The sequence below is a fragment of the Seriola lalandi genome, unplaced genomic scaffold (genome assembly GCF_002814215.2).
Source record: "Seriola lalandi dorsalis isolate HSWRI2012SDOR001 ecotype SW California unplaced genomic scaffold, Sedor1 jcf7180002054609, whole genome shotgun sequence".
Taxonomy (NCBI): domain Eukaryota; kingdom Metazoa; phylum Chordata; class Actinopteri; order Carangiformes; family Carangidae; genus Seriola; species Seriola lalandi.
In genome coordinates, this window is record NW_019525162.1 from 727,422 (window position 1) to 749,809 (window position 22,388).

Genomic DNA, 22,388 nt, shown 5'->3' on the forward strand with positions numbered 1-22,388 from the left:
GGGGGAGGCTTATAAAAACAAGGGAGATGGAGAAAGAGAGAGGGAAAAGATTTGTTTTCCACTTTGTCACAGAGGTGTCTGAACCAGACACATCCAAAACCATGGTGGTGACTCTTATCTGCTGGTAGCAGAATCTAAAGCAGCACAGGTGAGGCAGCTGGCAGCAAACCAATGTCTGTTACCTATTCAAATACACAGCCACTCCTTGCCCCCAGTGACTTCATTTTATTCTACTGTAACTCTTTGTGTTTTATCTCAAATATGATTTCCACATCCCTTTAACCTTCCATCTTTATCTCTGACCTTCCCTTCCACCTCTCCTTCAGCCATAATCTTGCCATTCCTCTGCATTGCCATAAAAAGTGCAATCTTATCTTGATGTCATTGTGCTCCTATGCACAGAATAAAACTAATGTGAAGTGACTGTGATGCTTTTCTCCACTTTCACTTTTCACTGGGATACTTATTTCTTTTATTCTAAGATGAGATAAACAAGTAATCTAAATTTAACCTCTCATGTGACATATCTCCACAAGATATGATGAGGAGGAAAGTCAGTGAATGCAGCAGAACAGTGTCATCACTAGGCAGAAACATCTCCCTCCATACAGATGTTGTGTGTGGGCTGCACAGCGCCCACTGCATGCTTGACAGATTCCCTCTCTCAGTCTTTTCGTGTGAGTGCCTGGTACCGCCAAGGTCCTGCAGAGGCACCGTCCATTAATTTACAGCTGTGATCTAAATCACACACACAAGGGAATGAAAGCATGCAGGTCTGTCAGCACCACTAGGGTGTGCAGCTGGGCAGAAAGGCTCCAATGTGTCCAAGATAACTAGTGGAATAGAGCAGAACAGGCCTGGGTGGAACACAAGAGGCGCAGGAGAGAAGTGAACCAAACTGGACTGAACATGATATGAAATGGGAAAAATTAAATAGGAAAATGGGGGAAGAGTTGCTGCAATGGAACACAGCAGGAACAGAGGGGAGTGAAACAGACCAAAGAGGATGATATGGAACAGAAAAGAGCAGAACAATTAGGAACAGAACAGAGGACAATAAAACAGAACAAATCAGAACAGAATATACTGGGGAGGAAGTGAACGGAACAAAATAGACTGAGATATATCAGAATACAACAGAATCAAAAGTAACTAAATGGAATGAAATGAGGCAAATCAGAACATTAGATGTGAGCAGAGCAGATTGGAATAGACCAGGGAAGAGTAGAAGACAGAGAAGAAATGGAATAAAAGTAAAAGTAAGGGGAAAGTTCCCCCCTACAGAGAGAGAGAGAGAGAGAGAGAGAGAGCACAGCAAAACAAAATGAAAGGAGCAGCAACAGAACATCTTGTGTTTGTGCATTATCAAGCTGCTCATGCACACGGAGAAATGTGAGCTGGTTTGGTTAAGAACAAATGCAGAAGTGAAACAAACTGAGCGCCATTTCTGTTAAAGCTGTTGTGCTGGCTAAATCATTTTCTGATAAAGGGAAAAACAACCACTTGAAATAACAAGTGTTGTGTGTTTTATTACTTCAATATGAACACAACTGCATGTAATTCCTTTACCACGTGAACAAAATTGATTTTAAAACCTTTGTATTTCTCTATGAATCAAAAAAGAGCAAAAATTCTTCAGTGTCTTAAATATGACATTTTTTCAACAAGCAAAGCCAACCTAGTTACCATGACTCCAGTGAAGAGACACACCGCCTTGCCACAGCTGGTGCAGGGCGACACATCCCCATAGCCCACTGTGAGGAAGGTGATGGCTATGAGCCACAGGGCTGTGTCCATGTGGCCTGTTGATACCTTGGTCTGTCTACAGGGAGGAGAAAGCGGAGACTGAGACTGTGGACTCCACCGTAGTTAGACGACATTCTTAACATAAACTAACCAGAATGAACTTTTACATAAGCCCATCCACCTTAAATCTAAACATTCAGTACCATTTTCAATCTCTGTATACATGACAATGTTTTAATTAAACATAACCATTTTAGTGTTTAGTTTGTTTAGTTTCGATTTCCAGAGGTATTACCATGAAATAACTGCTCTATTGAAATAAATAAATAAATATTAATTCATTATTGATTAAGTAACTTTACATGTACATATAGGAGCAGGTGATACAAATAAACTCTTCTTCATAATTTTATATTGCAATATCTATGCGGTAGATGTCTCGATTTTGTTAGTTTTCTAGAAAGATCTATATCCATATATTATGTTCCAATGAGATAGCTGGCAAATTAAGGTGCCTAACTATACTGATGCAAAAATCTAGTGAGGATCTAATTTTACCAGGAGACAGCCAAAGACCTAATATAACCATATATATTAAAATATTAACTTCCGCAAACAGTATGACAAAAACTCTGACGATAGATAAATGTATATAAATTTATAGTCTATATGGTAATATCACCCCTCCCAATCCATATGTTAAATTGTGTGCTTGCCTATAGACAAATTTTCACATTTGTGCGTGTTCAGCTGATCTACTGTGCACTGGCTTAAAGACTCCATAGGTTACTCTAGCAACAGATTCTCCCTGTAATGTAATGAATACCAAATGACACAGTGCTTTCAAGGAACCTTCTTTTGATTGCAGTTATATATAAGTTCCTTCCTTGGAAATTTAAAGCTGCCTAAACGAAACCCATTAGTCTGTGAAGCAGTTTAAAACTCTGTGAAACTTGTGTTAGATACAGTGATAAATGAAACACCCGTTTCCTGTGCACAACGAGTCTTCTAAGTTTGATAAAGGTGTTTTCCGTAAATCAAACAGCGCTGATGCTCTACACCACTTGGGAAGTTATGAAATGGGTATCAGTGTAAACTTGTAAAACATTGTAAAGCACAAGTCCAATGTACACTTGGCAGAAACCACACAAAGCGGTCAGTCAGTGTTCGAATGTTCATCTGTCTCCTGGATGTGACAATCAACTAGTATAGAAAATGGATGGTGTAAAGCTTCAGTTTTAAAACATTTGGAGGTTTTATCCGCTATCAATCAAAAGCTCTTTTATTACTTCTGGCAGATCAAAACATACAAGAGTGAGATATGTGAAAGTGAAGGCAAAACCTCAGATGAACAGATGACCTCACACTGTTCAAACAGCCAAACAGAATGCAGAGCATCAGGCTGACGTTTAGTTGGCTCATGTATTAAGAGAGACTTGTTAGAAAAACAAAATAGAATGTGATTATCAAATCAGTTATTGGACATCCATTTTGCATGGGAAAACAAATTGACCATCAAAGTCTGTGTGTGTGTGTGTGTGTGTGTGTGTGTGTGTGTGTGTGTGTGTGTGTGTGTGTGTGTGAGAGAGAGAGAGTGAGAGAGAAAGAGAGAGAGAGAGAGAGTACTATGAACAAACATTTTTCAAGATATCAATATTTCAAAAGTTCTATTCACTATTCTGCACAAAACAGTGAATAGAGTCTGATAACTGAGAGCCTGACAAAGTCTTCCACAGAAAGAGAAAAACATAGTTTGCTCAACAAATTTGTTTCTATTTTGATTCACTGGAAAAATTTACTTAATTTGCTCATTCCATGACAACTAATAGTTAAAGGTGCCTTTTATAAAGGACATAATGTTAATGTTAAAACTAATGGCCCTAGAGATTATTATGGAAAGCAAACAACTGGCATTCTTTCAGAGAGTCCAGTCAATATTTGTTGAGCAGGAACAACTCTCTCCTAAAAGGAGATGACGATACGCCCAGGCAAAGATTACGTGTCAAAGTCAAATTCATTTTATTTCATTATTCTGCCAACAGTTCTTAGTCAAAAATACACCTAATTTCTTAGCGTAGCACAAAGGGTGGAGACAGGGGGCTATGGCTTGTTTGACTCTGTTCTACCAGCACCTCTAACTGTGCCAATAAATAGTCCTATAAAACCACAATGTGTCATTTTACCTTTACCTTTCAGAGAGAATCCCGCTATGCCTGCTTACGGTCTTTATGCCATGCTAAGCTAAGCTAACTGTCTGCTGGCTGTAGTTTCATATGTACTGTACAGAAATGAGAGAGGATTCAGTCTTCTCATTTAACTCTCTGCAAGAAGGAGAGTAAGTATATCTCTGTTCCTGTCTTTTCTTTAGTGAATGGACAACCTGTTTTGTGTCTGAAAATAGTCATTAGAGTTGTTTTGTTGTATTTTTTTGTTTGTTTGTTTATTTACTTTACTTCTCAACATTATATCAGTATGATTTATGAATTACAGTATATTTCAGGGTAGACTGCTCATTGAAGGCTTTCCAGTTTAAAACAAACAAGCACCTTTTTTTTGATGGATTTTCTTCAAAATATGAACGGGCAATCTCCAAGGTTGGTGTAAGTGCTCACTGTATGTGACTCTTATTTGCAAAGATGTTAAGTTGTAATTATAATGTTTAGTATGAACAACCTCTGGTATATCATACCGGTTTTTTGCAAGTAGTTAGATTCCTAACTTCTAACTCCACAATCTTTGGATCAGTACATCTGTATTGATTACTTACATGCAGTTCTCTTTCCCTACCTCTCACACAGAGTAAGCATCCAGGACGCAGTGAGCCAGAAGAAGAGGATGAAGACCAGCAGCGTGCGTGCCGGGTGTTTGTTCATCAGTACCTTGAGCACAAAGCGGAAAGTGAAGTTGATGTTGTTGAGCGAGCCGATGCTCCGATAGGAGGCACTCAGCAGCACTTTGCTGTGCAGCAGGATGGCTCTGTGCACCAAGTACAAGCGGAGGAACATCAGCACTGATAACAGCAGCTCCATGTCCACCAGGGCGTCGTTTTGATGGTTGCAAACACAGAGCGGAGCTGTGGAAGAGGAGTTGACATGGGGGCCCACCTTCCAGTATGTGCCAACAGGATGGATGGAACAGACCAACAGCTCCAGAGTGATCACAAGAACCCTGTGGCTGGTCATGGCAATACGCCAGTCCAACTGGTTGTGGTCATTGACAAACAGCTGAAAGATGAAGGATAACAGTAAAGACAGAGAGTGAGAGAAGATGGAAATCATGATAGAAGTTGGAGATGGAAACCATTAAGAATACAGTCACATCTTAATGTTAATATGTAAAGTTTGGAAATTATCTTGTTTAAATCATCCTTATCAGGATGTGAACAAACAAACAAAGCTCTCTTTCCTCTCGCTAGCTTCAACTTCATCTCTCATTTTCCTATGATACTAGTTGATGACATTATTAAATGCGCTCCCTGCTTTATTGCACCTGTTGATGAGCTATTTTTAGTAATAATAATTCTGTCTGGGAAAAACGAAAGAACATCTTATCAATTTATTTTTTACATAACAAGGAAGAAACGGTTTAAGAAAAATGCAGATACATAGTGCTGTGTATAAGGGCTGTGATAAGAAAAAATTTTTTAAGCCTCAAAAGATAAAAATGTTAAACTGCAGATGTCCCCCAGCTATCTCAGGGGGAAACTCGTATGCTAGTTTACATTAGTAATTCAGCCATCACTGTATAGCTCCATTGCACATCAGTTTGTTCAAGAAAGTAAAGGAAATTAAGCAGGTCACGATTCTCAAGAATTTCAACTCTCCCATTCATTTATAGAAACTTTATCCTTGCTCCCCTGATTGAGACATCGTGATGTTGCACAATTTAGTTTGTCACTTCTGACACCAAAGCATTAAAGCTACACTAGGTATCGCTGAACACTGAATGTGTGTTAGTCTCCACCCTAAACCTGCCCTCCCTTATCTCCTCTACACATTTGGAATGGACCCCTCTTGTATCAGACACACATGACTTGCAACCGAACAGCAAACCCTGTAGGTTAGAGTACAAACCCAGGAGCCCAACCACAACGATAAAAGAAACCATGAATCCTGCCGCGTAGCTCACTATACTCTCCATACACAGTACTTTTTGCACTTGTTGCTGTACTTTATTGAATACTCATGCTGTGAGTGTGTGTGAGAGCAAATGAAAAAATGTTTACTCTGTTTAATTTCAACCAAATCCCTTCATATACAGTGGGGTCCAAAAGTCTGAGACCACTTTCCCATTCCCGTGAATGGCAGCGAGCCATATGGATTGGAAAAATATTGCAGCTGCAACATTGTGCATGCCTGTGTGGGCTGAGGTTTTTGTCCAGGATTTTTTTACGCATACAGCAAATAAAACACAGATAATCAGTGTTGAGGCTACCATCAGTGGACCGAGAGCTCCTTCTAAAACAATTGCCCTCAAGTATCTCTAACAAAGTATCATTCTAACCAAGCTAATTTGGAGCCAACACTACTGGTATAACTAAAACTACCGCCTCGCAGTCGTATGCCTCCGCCGACCTGTCAAGTTGCAGTTTACATTCATGTCTTGTCCAGGCTCATATAATGTATGCAGTGAAGACCTTTTAACCCGGCAGCACAAAAGAGCTATGCAATCAACACAGTTTCAAGTTGGGCACCCAAGATTAGTGTCATCAAGTCAGTTTCCGACCTAATGTGAAATATGGTCACAATTTCGCCTTCTGTTCCTGAGTTGTGGCATTGAATAATGGTCAGAAAGGTGTTTTTGTGATGTCACAAGGAAGTTCACCTTTGACCTTTTTGGATACAAAATCACTTCATCATTTTATCCTATTGGATATTTGTGTAAATGTGTCATAATTAGTGTATGAATTCTTGAGTTATGGCCAACAATGTGTTTTGTGAGGTCACAGTGACCTCGAGCTTTGACTCTTGACCACCAACTTCTAATGATTTCATCTTTGAGTCCAAGAGGAAATTTCTGTCAGATTAATGATATATCGAGTTCACAAGAATGGGATGGACATGAGGTCACGGTGATCTTGACCTTTGACCTTTGACCACCAGAATTGCATGAGTTCATCCTTGAATCCAAGTGAACGTCCAGTGAACCAATTTGAAGACAGAAAGTGATGTACAAAATAATGAAATTCGAGCCCCGAAGATCAACAATGCACCTGCAGATGACTGATGGGCACAAAGGGGAAAAATCAAACTCACCCTGATGTCCTTATAATGGAAAGCTATAATGAAGATGAGCAGACACCCAGTGGACAGGCTGATTGAACAGTTGATGATTAAGTCGATGCTTGAACCCTGGGAAAGAAACGAACACAAGGGAGATAAGGCATAAAATGATGGCTCTCTAGGAACAGTTGATTAAAGGAAGTTCTCCATTAGCAAGGTTTTTGTGGTAATGACTGCGCTACTGGAAAATCCAAATCAAGTACAAGTGTTTATTATATTATATGAGGAGAGGTGAGATTACATTTAAAGATTACTAAAATAAAAAGTTTAAAACAGACAGGGACTTGGTAACATATGGTCCTGCAGACCAATGTGACTTCCTGACTGTCAGCACACGCCTGTGAAAAGATTAGTCAGTCAGTCAGTCAGTTAGTTAGTTAGTTAATTAAATCATTACATATACTGTAGACCTACATCATTTCAAACATTTCGTGTGTTTATGTGCAAATGTTTAAGTAAAATTCGCCTCCATTACAGCAACTAAACTGATTTCATTACATGTATCATTATTGCTAAAGGAGGCGGAGGAAAACTAAACATAAGACACATAATGTAATTTATTTATGCAGAAACACCAGCAACCGGAAATGAGACGATACGCTTACTGCGGCACAGCAATAAAAGCATTTTTAAGGGTTTCTGTCCACTGAACTTTTAATTTGAAATGATTACAGGAAATGTGGAGTTTGTATTAACACATAATGCAGTAACTTTAAACCAGATGGGAGCGACTGAAAACGAGGCTCCCTACAAACCGAAAAGATCAATTCTACATATCAAACAGAGAGAGTTAAAAATAAAGACCCGCCTCTAATAAACGTCTTTTACCTTCTGGAGTTGAGGTAAATAAAGGCTAAACTGTCGTGGATCACAGAAGGAGGCTGTGCGCTGTGTGAGGGACAAAATAAGAAAGATATTCTGTCGCTTCTAACTTTCTGTCTAAATGATCATTTTACAGTAAATATAACTGAAATCACAGCAAAGTCTTGGTATTCAATCTATGTGTTCGGTGATTTTGTCAAACGTCTTGGTTATAGAATCAGGATTTGATCATAGGCGGTCCAGACACATACTAGGATTTGACCTAGTCTTGTTTTGTTTTCCCTCCCATTGCAGCAGCCATTTACCCCCACACAGCGTGGCCAGATCAACGAAGAGGAGTAGCTCAGCTGCAAGGACAGATGCCTCACCAGCTTCCCAAGTGCAACTGTGCTGCCAACTGTGCCAAGCATTAAACGTAAGTCTCGTCACTGGTGGTAAAGTGCTTCTTCATCTGTTGGCACCAGTTAGGTACCCCAGTCAGTGTGCAACCTTAACTTACTCAAGCATGTACCTTTAGTTCACACAGAATTGGCACAAAAATTTGGTCAAATTATATCAAAAGGACTTATTAGTTTCTGAAACATGTAGGCCTAGTTGATTAATCAGTTAGTCAATCAACAGAAAATGAACAACAATTTAAATGCAAAACAAATGTGAACATTCACTATTTTCAGCTTCTCATGGTGTTCTTTGCAGTTTAACATCACTGTAAATTAAACACTCTTGAGTTTTGGTCTGCTTTGCAGACAATGCTATATTTCAATATGCATTTTGTTTTATTTTATCTATGAAACAGTCATAATAATTCACAGATTAATCAAAAATGTATGGTTGGTTGCAGACCTTACCACCTTGTACCCCTTTTGGGGATTAGCATCAACGATTCACTACATACATGTTAAGATACATTCATGAACAATGCAATTTTCAGTATAGAAGCAATACATCTTCTGTACTTCTGTCTTTTAGTGTGCTATCAATCCTACCAATGCTACCAGTCGATCCCTCTCTAATCTGTGATGCTCTTAAAAGTGTGTTAACCATTTTTAATTTATAACAAAGGTTAAATGTCAGAGATTTCCTTTTTCATAAAAGATAATTTGGAGCGAGTTCAAATGGAATATTCTGCCGGTTGTGTTATAACAGCAAAACGGTTGGCTGATCTAATTCTTGCCTCTCTTTTTTTTCTTTTTCTTTTTTTTTTTTTTACAGAACTCAGGACTAATGAAAGTGGAATTACTGATTCTGTAATGTACTCCAAAAAAGTCACTCAATTACAGTAATGAGAGTGCTTGTACTTAAACACTTTTCATTCCAGGGAACTGACAGCAGGAGACACAGACACTGATGGTTTTTCTCTAATTGTCTTCTATGTTGTCACAAACTGAATTAAGAAATAAGCATAGGCCTCTGCCATATACCACCTTGGTCTCAGCAGGTTAAAGGCTACACCCTTTATTCATGCATCCCAGCGTAACTGATGCAACGTCAGTGGAAGTTTTTAACGGGACGTGCAGTTTAATGTGGTTTACAGTTAAAAAGATAATTGCAAACTTTCAAACTTGAGGAAACTTGCGCGTGTAGGTGGTATGGTGTGACGTCCGTTGGCAAAGTACGTCGTTTTCCAGTTTCTCTCGTAGCATCCACATCATGTCTGTATTTCGTCCAGAGCTAATTAGAAGACTCCACAAAAGCTCAACATTTCACCACATTCCATAACAGAGAGTTCAGCAACATGTTTCTTGCCTTTTCCTGTTGGAAACAGTCATTTCAAGCCCGGTGAACCTAATTTGGGTTAACCTTAACACGGATTGTTTCTCATAGTCTTGGACGGACAATGAGCCACCGTAACCAGGACAGGCCACCCAAGGCATAGCAAAAAAAAATAAAAAAATAAAATAAAAGAGTGAATCCAATGGTCTGTTTTGTATGTTCCGAGATAAATAAATACTTTCCAAAGCAATAATACGTGCATCTGACTTCAGTTTTCTAATTTGGTGGTTTAGTCAGGGTGGTTTCATTTGCTTTCATCTAGATTTTTGTGCTATAGATCACTCATGGATCTAGAGGTGTCCTCTAATAAACTTATGAATTCACTTATAATAACCAAAAAGATTATTATTACTTGTGTAGTGGGACAGTTGCAGGAAAAGAGATGTCACGGAGGGTAAAGCATTTGCAGGTCTGGTTAATAACAACCAAAAGCTGCATGAGGTGACTTCACTACCTACAGTATACATATGGAGATGCTAAGAATATTACAGTAAGAGTGACTCTTACCATAACAGTCATCGCAATGTTTGTGATTTCAGGTAGACTGTGTACAGGACAGGTGTGGCTGACCAGCTGTCAGAGAGGAGCAAAAACCAGCGGATCACTAGCCCTCAAAGACAACATGTGAGTAGAATACAACTTTACGTCACTCTGTAGAACAGGTTTTCCGTCCTGCTGCTTTTCTTTCTAAATAGCTAGTTAGTTAATGGTTAACTGCAGTGTCTCAGCAGCCCTCCAGGGAATTTACTGGGATTGAGAACCACTCTCCTACAGGAATAGGATCTTCAGGAGGAGGGCAGTTGTTCATGACCACTAATCACTATAGCAGCTCATTTCTATAATTCCTGCTCTCTGAAAAGTCATTGGTGAAATAACCGGGGTACCATACACAGTTTTGGTTGTCATGGCTCAGTTCCAATTATGGACACTTTGCTTTTGTGCTTGTTTTGGGATGATGTTTATGGGACGTGGCTAGATCATATGAAGTAAGTTGTGTGTTTCATCTCGTGGTTTACGAGCCAAACGTACAATAATACACAGAATGCTGTATTTGGGGTGACTTGTAACATGTTGCATGCAGTGAAGTTACAGATGATGTAGCATAGGCTGGTTTGTGCTAATTTGCATGTGTGTCAGAAACTGTATGTAAGCCAGGTTTCCATGTGTGGGTGATATGCAACCACATTGCAGCATTCAGTCTAAAGAAAAGTCGACTATCAACTGTCATTTTACACAATACATGGGCCACAACACTTAAAATAGATTCAGATTGATGTTCAGAACTTATTTTATTTTTTTATATGTATTTGACTATATTGCTACAGTATGTGACTGGTTGCTCAGAGTTTAAAGCCATTAATTTACTCATCCAATATTAAATTTCCTTCATGATACATATTTTTTCTAACTTAAAAATTAAACTGTAAAATAAAGGGCAAATAATAGATAACACATAGAACATATAATTTCACCGGTAAAACAAGACAGAAGGATGAAAGGACACAGCCTGACAACTGCAGACGGAAAATGCAGTGACGAGGTGTGATGGCAGGTCTGGCTGGGGTGGATGCTTTTTAAGATTATATGCAAAGGTGTGGTAATAGTTCCTGTATTGTACATTTAATGGAGGGATGTTCCAAAACTGTAAAGCCTGTCTGACCAAAAGTTGTTGCCTCTTAGGTCTGATCTGACAAAGCTACCCTGCAACCCACAGTCAATAGAGCTCATCAAAATGATCCACTTTACCTCTTGTTCAAACATCTACGAATAATTCTTTTAAATATTGGACATTGTGCTCGACTTGTTAGCCTCAATGTGTGGATATTGTTCTGGATTGAAGTGATGAAGTCATTCCAGGAAAGTCGTCAGAGAGTTGCAGAAAAGAGGACATGAGGTTGCATCCAGGTCAAAGTGCACACTCCTGGCTCTAGCCCAGCCGAACTCAAGACATAGAGACTTTTAGACTGGCCATGCAAACACTCTAATTATACACTAAATGATGTGGAAAGATAGCCTGAAGTACTGTGAGCAATCTCGCTGCAGGGGAAGAGGTGAAATGTGGAAAAACGTTCCATAAATAGCCCTGTTTTCGTGCATAACCATGAAAAGGTATGCTTAAAATATAACTATGTAGACTGGCGTTAACTTTGATAGGGCAGCTCCAAAATATCCCGCAGCATACTTTAAAATGCTTTTAAAAATAAAAAGCAATAATTCTATTTTGCACCACCGGCCACAGCAGAGATGCTGTGTTTTGTTAAGACAGCCCCTGTATGACCAAAAGTCATGTCAGTCCATGGGGTGGGGGTGGGATGGGGGGGGGGTCACAGGTCACACTCATGACTCATCACATGATGTTTAAAGATGAATGCTGACAATAGTTGTACAATCTATGCTTAAATCAGCAAGGCAGCCTCTTCAAAATAATACACTTTAACTGCAGCAGAGAACACTTTTCCAGTGCATCAGCATTTCCATGGTACCGAAGCCGATGCCTGTTGTTAGGAATGGACAGACAACACCTGTTCTTGGTTCATATTTGTAAACTGGAATAGTAATGTCATACTCGTGCCAGCACTGTTAATTTCACAACCAGTGTTTCTCCAGGTTCAACTCCCTGAACGCAGCAGCCATAGTTTTTGAAGGTTAGGCCATATTTCCATAGGTTTCTCAAAAGATTGGGAGTTAGTAATGTGGGGCTCTTTGACACTGTAATCAATCACTGACTTCACAGCATGGAGGTGGTCTGATGTTTTGCGGCATGCATGAGAACTTTTTTCCACATGTGGAACTGGCGTGTGCTGTAGGAAGTCAGGGGGAGTTAATAATTTGTTGATTGTGTGGCCTGGCATTGTTATCCACTGAGATCTGCATGTTAATGTCATGAGGCTGTGCTACCAAATAGTGTGTCTGGAAATGGACTAACTAATCAGTAGGTCAGGGAGGTTCAAAGCCCAGGTGCAGATTCTGCTGTTATGCTGCATGGGTCCTGTGCTGTCTGCTAATCAAGGAGGTTGTTATGACAACAAATACAGCCAGTTGTGTAAGGGTGTTTTTTTTTCTACACCAATTATGGTCAATCTAGTTACTGAAATATGTCAGGAGTAAAAGACAACATGATTTAATATCAATCTGTTGATTTTGTATGTATCTGTTCTGTCATGGTCTCATAATTGATCACTAGAAACTGCTACACAAGGAGTTGAAGGAGAGTTGAGAGGCTGCCTCACAGCAGCAGCGCAGTTGTTAACAGGCTTTGGTGCCACTGCATGATTCTCAAAACAAGAAGATGATGATTTGTACATTATTTGATCATTTAATGATGAGTTCAACGGCCAACAGTAAAATGTTTTAACCAGCTGTCCAGAGCAACGTGAATGTGATGTTGATGTCAAAGATTTAACTGCTTTACAGAACATGCACTGCTGTGTAAATGGTCTAAAGATGTAAATGCAAATGCAGATGTGCGCTGACTTAAACCCTTTTCAACATTTGCCAAAAGGTCATGTGTCACTACAGCTCATATGATTTGTAAAATTGACGTCATAAAGAGAATTGTGGTGTAAACAAGGAGATGCAAGGTTGTATTGCTAGAGCTTTAGCCTAAATGTCACATTTCAAACGTTTCCAATCTATTTATTTCTGATTAGTAGTCTGATTTGATCACTCATACACAAGCCAAGACATTAGTGTGGTTAATTTCTTAAACCTACCGGTTTATAAATGAAGGGACACAGCTCGGCGTGGATTATCATGAGCAGTATCCCGAGCAGAGCGGTCCCCAAAGCCCACGCGCAAAGGCGCTTTTTATCCTCTAATAAAACCTTTCTGTCTCGCAGTCTGTGGAGGTCGTCTCCTTCCATAAGGGTTGTCCGCTTCCCGGGAAGTGACAGCGGCACGGATACTTCTGCCGAGTCCCCGCCGTTTCGACTGATCAAGCCATCGCAATTTACACAGTCCACTTTGGAGTCGCCGTGCAGGCTGCAGTTTGTCATCTCCATCTCCAGAGCGCACAGGAGACGGCCGCCTGTCCCTCTCTCCCTGTCGTCGCTCTCCGCTGCTCCGTCCTCTGTCTGTCCGGTCTCCGCTTTGCTTCCCTCCCAAGTTGGGGAAGGCATAGTCCGATGGGCGCACTGTATACCAGGCCCTTCTCTCGTTTGTTGCTCATCGAAGTAGCGGGTTTACCAAAGCACTCGGTCCCTAATACACCCTCACCTTAACACACCTACCAACCGGCGCGGCGTGATTACGCGCACTGATGTCCCCTGGACACTGCAGCGTGCTGTGTGCTCTTATTTGCTTGGCTTATTTTTTTAGGAGTGTGCGTCAGTCTGCCGCAAATGAATTCTTTGCGTGCTGTGTGTGTGTGTGTGTGTGTGTGTGTGTGTGTGTGTGTGTGTGTGTGTGTGTGTGTGTGTGTGTGTTTGCGCGCGCGCGCGCTCGTCTGTGCCTGGTGCGCTCCCAAACGTATTTAAGCGCAGGAATGAAATGGCAGGTTCTCTGTTTTTATACTGTTTTACAGTGAACCTGATGTTCTGGTATGTTTTTCTTCGTGTGAATTGGATCAGTCTGATCAGATAAAATGCAACTTTGGTGGAAAAACTCGTTTAGAAAGAGGTTCAAAAAAGTGTGTTATTTATCAGGGAACAAGCCACAGAAAGCCGTGTTTTCCTTCTATGAAAAATAGATACATGATTGAGTAAGGCAAACTATGAAAATAGAAAAGATCCTCAATGCACTTCAAGGTTTTTATTTTATTTTTGGTAACGCACTGCAACAATGGTGTTCCTCAATAGCTACAGTGGGACATCTGGTGGTTGAATAACTGACTTGCCGTGGTCTACTCGAAATATTCTTCAGGGTTCACTGAGACTGGCAATGACTTATGACTTTCGTGGCTTCTACTCTGTAGTCATCCATTTTAAATGGGATTTTACAGGTGTTTACTGGTGCTCTGTCTGTAGTCTTTCTTAATTATACCTGTAAATATGCCTACTTTACTTTTCATTGTTTAATGGTATCTGTGTTTTGGCAATCTGAGTAGCCAAGATGCCCTTTCATTTCCTTCAAGTGAATTCAAAAGGTAATTCCACCGTAGGCCAAACAATAAGTAACACACAAACTCTTCCCTCACCCTATTTACCAGGCCTGTTAAAGGAGGAACAGCGTCATGACCTTGGGCTTAATGACGCACCCGGCACACAAGAGTCCTTCCGCTGCAGCATCCTGCTGACGGTATAATGACTGTCCTCACAGCTCTGACTGACAGCATGAGTTTGAGTAGTGTTCAGCCTGACAGGTGCTTTCTAAGTCAATTACACATTATTTTTATGAGAGAAAACACAGACAACTCTTAACACGCAGCACCAATCAACTCTGCACTCAAGAGTACTGATTATATAAGAAACACAACTTCAAATTACAGGTAGAGGGTGATTTAATCCATTGCAGTAAAAAAAAAAAAGGAAATGCAAAAGAAAAACAATGTTTAAGTAGGCAGATGAGCTTCAAAGCTGCGTGGGCAGTAAATAAATATACATCCAAATAATTAAATAATCGCAGTACATAAGAATCAGTGAGTGAAACGTGATTGTATTCAGAATATATACTGGTAGCGGATTTTCAAAAACTTTAAAACTTTATTTTTTTTCTTTTAGACACAGCTTTAAGCAGCCCCTAAATTTCACCTGAATAAGAAGCATGTCTTTGCATTTTGTTGACAGCAGAAAGAGTTTAAGCAGTTTAAAACCACGCTTGTGTTCTGTGAAGTTAGATTTGCAATATTCAGCAGCAACTGTTAATAAAAAAAAAAAAATAATACAATTTCATGTATTAGCTGTGAGTTGAGCGCCATCCACTGGTGGCCAAATAAATTAAGACAAAAAGACTAATATTAGAAAGTGTGTGGTATCTAAGTTCTCTATTATTTACAAGCAGTTTAGTAAAAATATTTTTCTTAATATACAGATTTTTGTCACTCTAGCTACAATAGATTAAAACCCTGAATCACATTTTACATTGATTAACTGTGAAGTACACACAGTGGACCACATCTGGTGAAACTGACAGAGATTGAATTAATAGAAATAACACCTGAAAAGACAATTATTTGGCATTGAGCATATTGCTGAGAGTCCCTGAGTTAGTCCAAGCACCCGGTGACTGAAGTCATTCTTAACGTGTACAGTATGTAAAAAAAAAAAAAAACATTAGCAGTGCAGACTTAACAGGAAAGAGTTTTCACATAAGTTCAGTGGTATCTCTGTGCTGAGTACAAGTAATCAATTACAACGCAATGGAATTCAAAAGGAGAGACAAATTATTACAGGTTGTGCAAGGAACAACAGTGAGCTATACAGTGAAAATGTTCTTTTTGGCCCAGGTTTAGCTGAACTCAGAGACCTGACAGGAAACGGCTCAGTTGAAGGAGCTTATAATGCTCTATCCGCCTTCACCCCACGGGTTCCTGGATGGTCTAACCCTTCACAGCTCCCCATGGCTGCAGACTGGCCTGAGGCAGGATGAACTGCGGAGATGGCTGCGGCAAGATGTAGTAGCCAAATACCTGCTGGGGCGGAGGCGGTGGAGCCGGAGGTGCGCACACTGTGGTGAGGAACACTGGAGCGCCCTTCTTGTACTGAGGCCAAACTGGTGCAGGGTGGTAATAGTACTGGAGGCTAGCAGGGAGCTGAACGGCGAGAAAGATTGGAAGGAGAACAAGAGATTAGCAGTGATGGTGGAGTTTTTTTTCTAGAGCATATAGGACTGAAACATGGGAATGACTTAAGAGCAGCAGCAGCTTATAACCAAAATAAATCGTATATGACTTCTAAACAAAATAGATGTTTCCAAAATCAAGATATCCATTATAAAGCACAGCTTATGTTTTTGGTTACAGACTGAGACTGGGAAATCCCTGAAACACATCTATAAACACAATCCTTTTTCCTTATTACAATGTGTATTAAATCATGAGCCTGCCGTACTGAATCAAACCAACATGGTTGTAAACTGTTGCACCACTATTACTTCTACATAACTTAACGAGGTTGGGTTTATTCTATATTTTATGTATTTCCCACAAATCCTGTAAAAAGACCAAAACCAACAAAGCCTCAGATCATTTTTCAACACTTTCTTACACTTCCTCTCTGTGGAACTAAACCACAAGCCCAGTTGTCCCTACTTAAGACGAAACTCTTTAAAAGAGCTGGTCACAAATATAAGGTTTATTTAAAAAAAAAAGAAAAACAAAGCTCAGTAACTTCCTAAAACAACAGGGCACTGTAGGGTTTTTTTTGCAACTGCTACTGAAAAAAGAGAAATAGGTGCATTTGTTAGGGACTATTCTCAGCTGCAGATTAATTCAGCCTTATCCTTTTAATTCTCAAATACAAACAGATGGTCCTTTAAAAAAAAAAAAAAAACATTTACCAAATTTCTGACGTATTTGATCTTATTTGGTCCTTCTCCCTGTCGCTTGCGAATCCTGGGTACCATCATTATTGTGTAGGTGTCGCCTTCTGCCGCGTCCTTCTTGACAACTTCCTTCTCCTCTTTTTCTTGCTCTCCCTCCATCGCGCCCTCCCTTGCCTCCTCCTCCGTGTCACTCGACGCGGTGGAACCACAATCTGAAGAGGTAGCAGAGTGGTAATCTGACGTGTCCAGGTTTATCGAGTCATCCTGTTCTCCCTTCACGCCTTCCCTCCCCTCCTCTTTGTCTTCGAAACTGGTTATAGTGAAGGGCCTGCTGTTCTCTCCAGATCTGTGAAGAGAAATTAGATTATTTTCAACCACACTCAAGTCATTTTGCATGTAGCTGTCGCCCCCTATTCCTACTTCTTGCTTCCCACGTTGTTATTCATCATTTCACAGAATACACCATGGCAACACTTACTCACAATTCTTGGCTAGACTGAAAATGCCTCGTTGTTGTTGAAGCGTGCCTGTCTGTGTCATTCTTTGCCTGTGCCTCAGCAGGCCACCCAGTGACTCACCTCGCACACACCTCCAGCGGGTCGATCCACACTGTGATCTCAGGCGGTAGGCCCAGCTCAGTGGCTGTGAGCTCACTCTCCTCACATGCCTTCAGGACCACTTCATCGCAGAGCACGCCGTTATTTACACGGATGCATCTGTGAAGGATTTAAATGTTAAAGATTCTGTGTTTTCTCCCTCTGTAATGCGGCGACATAAGCTGATCTTGGCTGAGAAAAACATTACATACAATTGCAAATGTGTGGAGCTAAGTTCTGGGTAATTACCTGTATGCCTGCCCTTTGCTGGGGCAGTCGGGGTACCAGTGACCCTCATATTTGTCACATAAAAGTTTCTGCAGTTTCTCAGAAAACAATTCTGCTTTGGCTTCATCGAGCTTGCCACGTGCCACAACCAGGCGTTTGAGGAAGTTGACTCCAGCCTTCACCTCTCTTTTCATGATGTCTGCAGAAAACGAAGATAAAAAAAAAAAAAAGAAAAGAAAGAAAGATCAGCTGATGCTGTCAACAAAATTCTTCTTGCTGTTTCTGTGGCTCTGTATGACTGTGGCTCTGTAATCACTTGCCACATTCACACTTTTTTTCTTTTTTCTCAAACGAAAGTCCTGAGAAGCAGAGTGATGTGAGTTTTTGGTAACAGACTATGACTTCCCTCCGATGAGATGTTGGTAGGAGTAGGAACTGTGCAGCGATAACAGCACTTCCCTGTGCAGTTACCCCCGAGCCTTATATTTTTATGACCTCCAGGTGAGATCTGCGTTAAGCATGTGCAAAAGACAAGCGGGGATTTAGCGCTCTGTCAACACAGAGCCATTTTCGTAAAGGCTAAAGTTTGTATACAGGCAAACAAGATGCAAATTAGCACTGCTGTGTTGAAATGTAGGTATGTTGACATGCAAATCCAATGAGCTCACTGTGCTGTTTATCTACTGATAGCATGTCTGTTTGGGTTGAGTGCCAGTGTCAGCCTGACCAGGTGACAAGAGTGTGCTCAGTTCAGGCCAAGGCAATTCAAACTTTGCAGAGTGTCCCTGACGAGAAAGTCGTGGCTTGAACTTTGAGGTCCAGACAGTGATTTGTTATTGTGGCTTGTAACACACCACTGTTGCTTCAGGCTGTGTAATGTGTTGTGAGAGAAAATTACTATTATGCCCCGGGACATGTAGCCACAGCCGTCCCTTAAGAGCAGTGATGAACCTGTGACACAACAACTCAAGAGTAGTAGTAACTTTAAAGCCCTAACAGATATGTTTTGCCATTACATTAACTTTGAGAGCATCAGTGTGTTATCAACAGCAGCTTTGATATTCCAGTCAGTCATTAGTCTGCATGGTAAACAGGTTCAAATGACATATTCTTCAGGTTATTGTTGTTTTTGCGGCCTCCTCGGTTATATAAACTCTGTTTTGCTGTCCATCGTGCAACAGCTAAATATGTTCTTTCCAACAGACTCAACCAGGACAGGGCCATAAATCTTGCAACATGCTAACCTGCAGGATGTAATTTTGTCTGACACACACACATGCACACAGGTTTTTCTGGTAGGTCTTCCAGTTTGGGACTTCTGCTGCGAGTGTGAAGAATGTTAAAGTGGCCTTGTACTTGAATTCCTGCTAATACAGCATTAAAGAAAGGCTACAGGAATTCAAAAAAGATAGGAGTGTTTCTGCTGACAGAGCCAATAGAGGATGTCTCTAAGTGCTTTGGGTTTGGAAAACATTAAAGCCTCTCAAGTAAACACTCAACATGACTAACTAGCCTTTTTTTTCCCTCTTGATCTTTACTATCCAGAATTTATGTTGTTTAGAGTCATTTTGTGAATAAGATGCAAAATAGTTTATGAAAAACTCTCAAAAGTTTTACTTTATGTAATAGCAGTGTGGTATAGGTCAGTGCGATTAAATTAATTAATATGCATATCACATGAGTTGTTTGAATCATAAAAAATGTAAAAGTACATTGTCACAAAGCTGAGACAGACTGTTGACGTTTTGGAGATACATAGTTTTCACAGGACAATATGCAACATTATTGAAAATGTTTTCTTCTGATTATGACACCATCACTTTTGTTCTTTGTGGCCAGGTGTTCACTGACAACATGTAACATCCCACATATCAATACTGATTCGGTTTAGCGTGAGTCATGTTTTTAACTGGATTGCATTATGCCATGTTAATGATGGCTGTTTGTAGATACTAGAGGAACTAAAGCAGATTAACATCACTGATGGTGTCTGTTTTCTCTGATTACAGAGTAGTGTCGTGCCTTTGATCTAATCAGAGGCTTGGTAATGCCCTTAAAGAAAAAAGTTTACAGCCATGAGGAGCAGAGGTGTGCTTCATGTTTACTGTATGTCTGTTTACTGAACAATGACCTACTGCCATTATCACAGACTCTGCTGATACTGTTTTGATTCTACATATGAAGACAACTTGACCCATTTGCAGACTGAGATGTGCCCCTGCTGCCTACAGTGCAGTTTCAAGCTTTAGGCCAACATAGATAGACACACACACAACAACAACTTGTTGATGTCCTCAATGTGTGTTCAGCATGCCATAACCTCATATGCGTTTCCCAGAGAAGACATGTCCCCTTACAATCAGTGTACTCAGGTGAACAGGGGGTTAACAGGTGAGAGGCCTTTTGTCTGGTTTCGTCCACACTCACTTGAGGTGACAACGAAACTTTGTTCTCGCGTCTGCGTGAAACAAAGGACACACAACAAAGAAGTAAAGACACAACCATGCGACCCAAGGAGGGGGACACGTGTTTGTGCGTGGATGGTTTCGGACATCCATTCCAAACAGAAAAAGAAAATAAACGAGCCAAGACTAGAGCGAATTCACTCACCACCCTTTGCTGTGACAAAGGAAACTTCACGCTACTTGCTGGAAATAACGCATTCGGGTTTTCTGAGTGCGGAAACCCCCCGGTGGAAATTTAGAAATTTAGTAGAAACACATCGACGGCTGTATTTTCGGTACAGAAGATACACTATTGAGTTAGCCCAGATAAACAGGGTCATTTAACACTATTTTGAAGGCTGTACTTTTAAAAATGCTCCGTTTGGAAGAGTAAGAAGTGAGTTAGTAGGCTACAAAAACCGTTAGGGGTGAAACACCAAGGTAATAAACAGTTAAAAAAATAAAAATAAAAATAAACAAACATAAAGAATAAACTGAAAGAGCCATAAAAGCCAGACACAGACTCGAAATAAAACTGCAACAAAGAAGCTAATGAACGTTAATTACAACAACATTTACAGTAATAACAAAATACGTTTAAAGGCAAAACAAGACACTCAAAAGTTTAAAAACAAAACAAAATGGTACTCACGGTGAAAGAACAGAAGGAAACAGTACAGTGCGTGGATGTCAAGCGGCCGGTGCGTGTCCTCGGCTCCTTCTCGTATCGTGGTTGCGTGTCTCTCCGTGCTGATGTGTAAGAGTTATTATGGTCAGCACATGTTGCTTCCTTGTTCTCTGCTCTGCTTGCGGCGCTTGCTGCAACGCAGGCGTAACTTTACCGTCAGCGTGACTCACTTCCTTTACTCAGCGGCGTAAGCAAGAGCTGACTGGCTCCCGGCAAGAGCGACACCCCGCCAGGTCCAAATATGGACAAGCAAGGTAAACAGCTGAGTGGGGGATTTTGCTCTGTTTCAGTTACGGTACGTTTCTTCGTCCCTTCAAAGCGCAACAGTAATTTCAACTGTCCTCTTATGACATTTGATGTAATACTCGCGTTTGTCCCTTATTGTGAGTCTATAGAGCTATTGTTGTCGAAGCTGAGTGTGTGTGGCAGAACAGTGGGATTTTGGTGACCTTACTTTGGTTCAACTTCCAATTCCTAACAAGGCACCCTTTATCAAAGATGTATATTATTGTAACCAGTCAATTGTCATTACGTCATTTACTTATTTTTTTATTATTTAAAAGCCTGTAATAACAGCAATACCAGTAAAGGTCTTGCATTAAAATAAGTCTTATCAACAAAAAGGCCTTGAAGTCTTAAAAGTACTCATTGTGCAACTGAATCTTTTATGCTGCAGTATAAAAATACTCCATTACATGTACAAGTCCACCATTAATGTTGTGGTGGATTATGGTGAGACTACTTCTAACTACTTTATATAATGCTGGATAGTCTGATCTATAAGCACTTAAAAATTGGTGTTTTGAAAGGTGGAGCATGGTTTATTATCATTATTATTATTATTTTATTATAACAATTGATGATTTTTGATCCATTTGTAAAATCTCCATTTCCAAAGTACCATGGCTAACAAATAAATGTAGTGAAGTAAAAAGTAAAAATATTTCCCTCTGAAATGAAGTTTAGTGAAAGTATATAGAAGCAGAAAATAGAAATACTCAAGGAATGTACGAATACTTCAAAACTGTCTGTCTTACCATCATTTTGAGTTGTTTTTCTCAGCGGTCAACGAATTCCTTATCCAAGTCAATATGTCAATAACACAATGTAAAAGTGCTCTACTACAAGCAAGAGACTTTTACTAAAGTTTTACTTATGAGAAATACTTAAAGTAAAAGTACTCATTATGCACTGTTATTATTTTGTTAAATAATTATAATTATTTATGCATTTTTAATGTAGCAAGTTGAATTGCGGTTTCACAATGTTCCTATAATGTCTTAAATGTGTTTTTGGTTCAGTGCATTTCTTATGTTTCACACAGAATTGTTACCATTTAGTTTATCTGAGCAGCTTTCCAAAAATTGTCCCCCATACTGCACTTCCATGT

The 22,388-nt window shown here is 40.1% G+C and overlaps 2 protein-coding genes across 3 annotated transcripts in view; both read right to left on the reverse strand.

Annotated features, from left to right (window-relative positions):
- The window catches only part of kcnn4 (potassium intermediate/small conductance calcium-activated channel, subfamily N, member 4), a 21,422-nt gene extending 7,371 nt beyond the window's left edge, over nt 1-14,051 (reverse strand). For both annotated transcript variants that reach the window (XM_023419839.2, XM_023419841.2), the window contains exons 1-4: nt 13,337-14,051; nt 7,002-7,097; nt 4,534-4,970; nt 1,687-1,822 (exon numbers count right to left, since the gene is read on the reverse strand). In XM_023419839.2, the coding sequence (XP_023275607.1) occupies nt 1,687-1,822; nt 4,534-4,970; nt 7,002-7,097; nt 13,337-13,741 (1,074 nt within the window). In that variant the 5' untranslated portion in view covers nt 13,742-14,051. The remainder of the gene's footprint in view (nt 1-1,686; nt 1,823-4,533; nt 4,971-7,001; nt 7,098-13,336) is intronic.
- Nucleotides 14,052-15,042: 991 nt separating this feature from the next.
- On the reverse strand, nt 15,043-21,127 carry LOC111665007 (maternal B9.15 protein). The gene is made up of 5 exons (XM_023419858.2): nt 20,963-21,127; nt 17,888-18,065; nt 17,621-17,758; nt 17,058-17,388; nt 15,043-16,311 (listed from the first exon to the last, which is right to left on the reverse strand). Exons 2-5 carry the CDS (start codon nt 18,058-18,060, stop codon nt 16,099-16,101), a joined length of 855 nt encoding a protein of 284 aa, XP_023275626.1. The 5' UTR covers nt 18,061-18,065; nt 20,963-21,127; the 3' UTR covers nt 15,043-16,098.
- Between the last annotated feature and the right edge of the window lie 1,261 nt (nt 21,128-22,388).

What these genes read in the sequence shown, in the direction of transcription:
- LOC111665007 (XM_023419858.2), bottom strand. Translation starts at nt 18,060, where the DNA reads ATGAAAAGAGAGGTGAAGGCTGGAGTCAACTTCCTCAAACGCCTGGTT. An exon ending in AGCAAAGGGCAGGCATACAG is followed by an intron (nt 17,759 to 17,887) that starts GTAATTACCCAG and finishes AATCCTTCACAG; the next exon opens with ATGCATCCGTGTAAATAACG. An exon ending in CCGCTGGAGGTGTGTGCGAG is followed by an intron (nt 17,389 to 17,620) that starts GTGAGTCACTGG and finishes TTCTCTTCACAG; the next exon opens with ATCTGGAGAGAACAGCAGGC.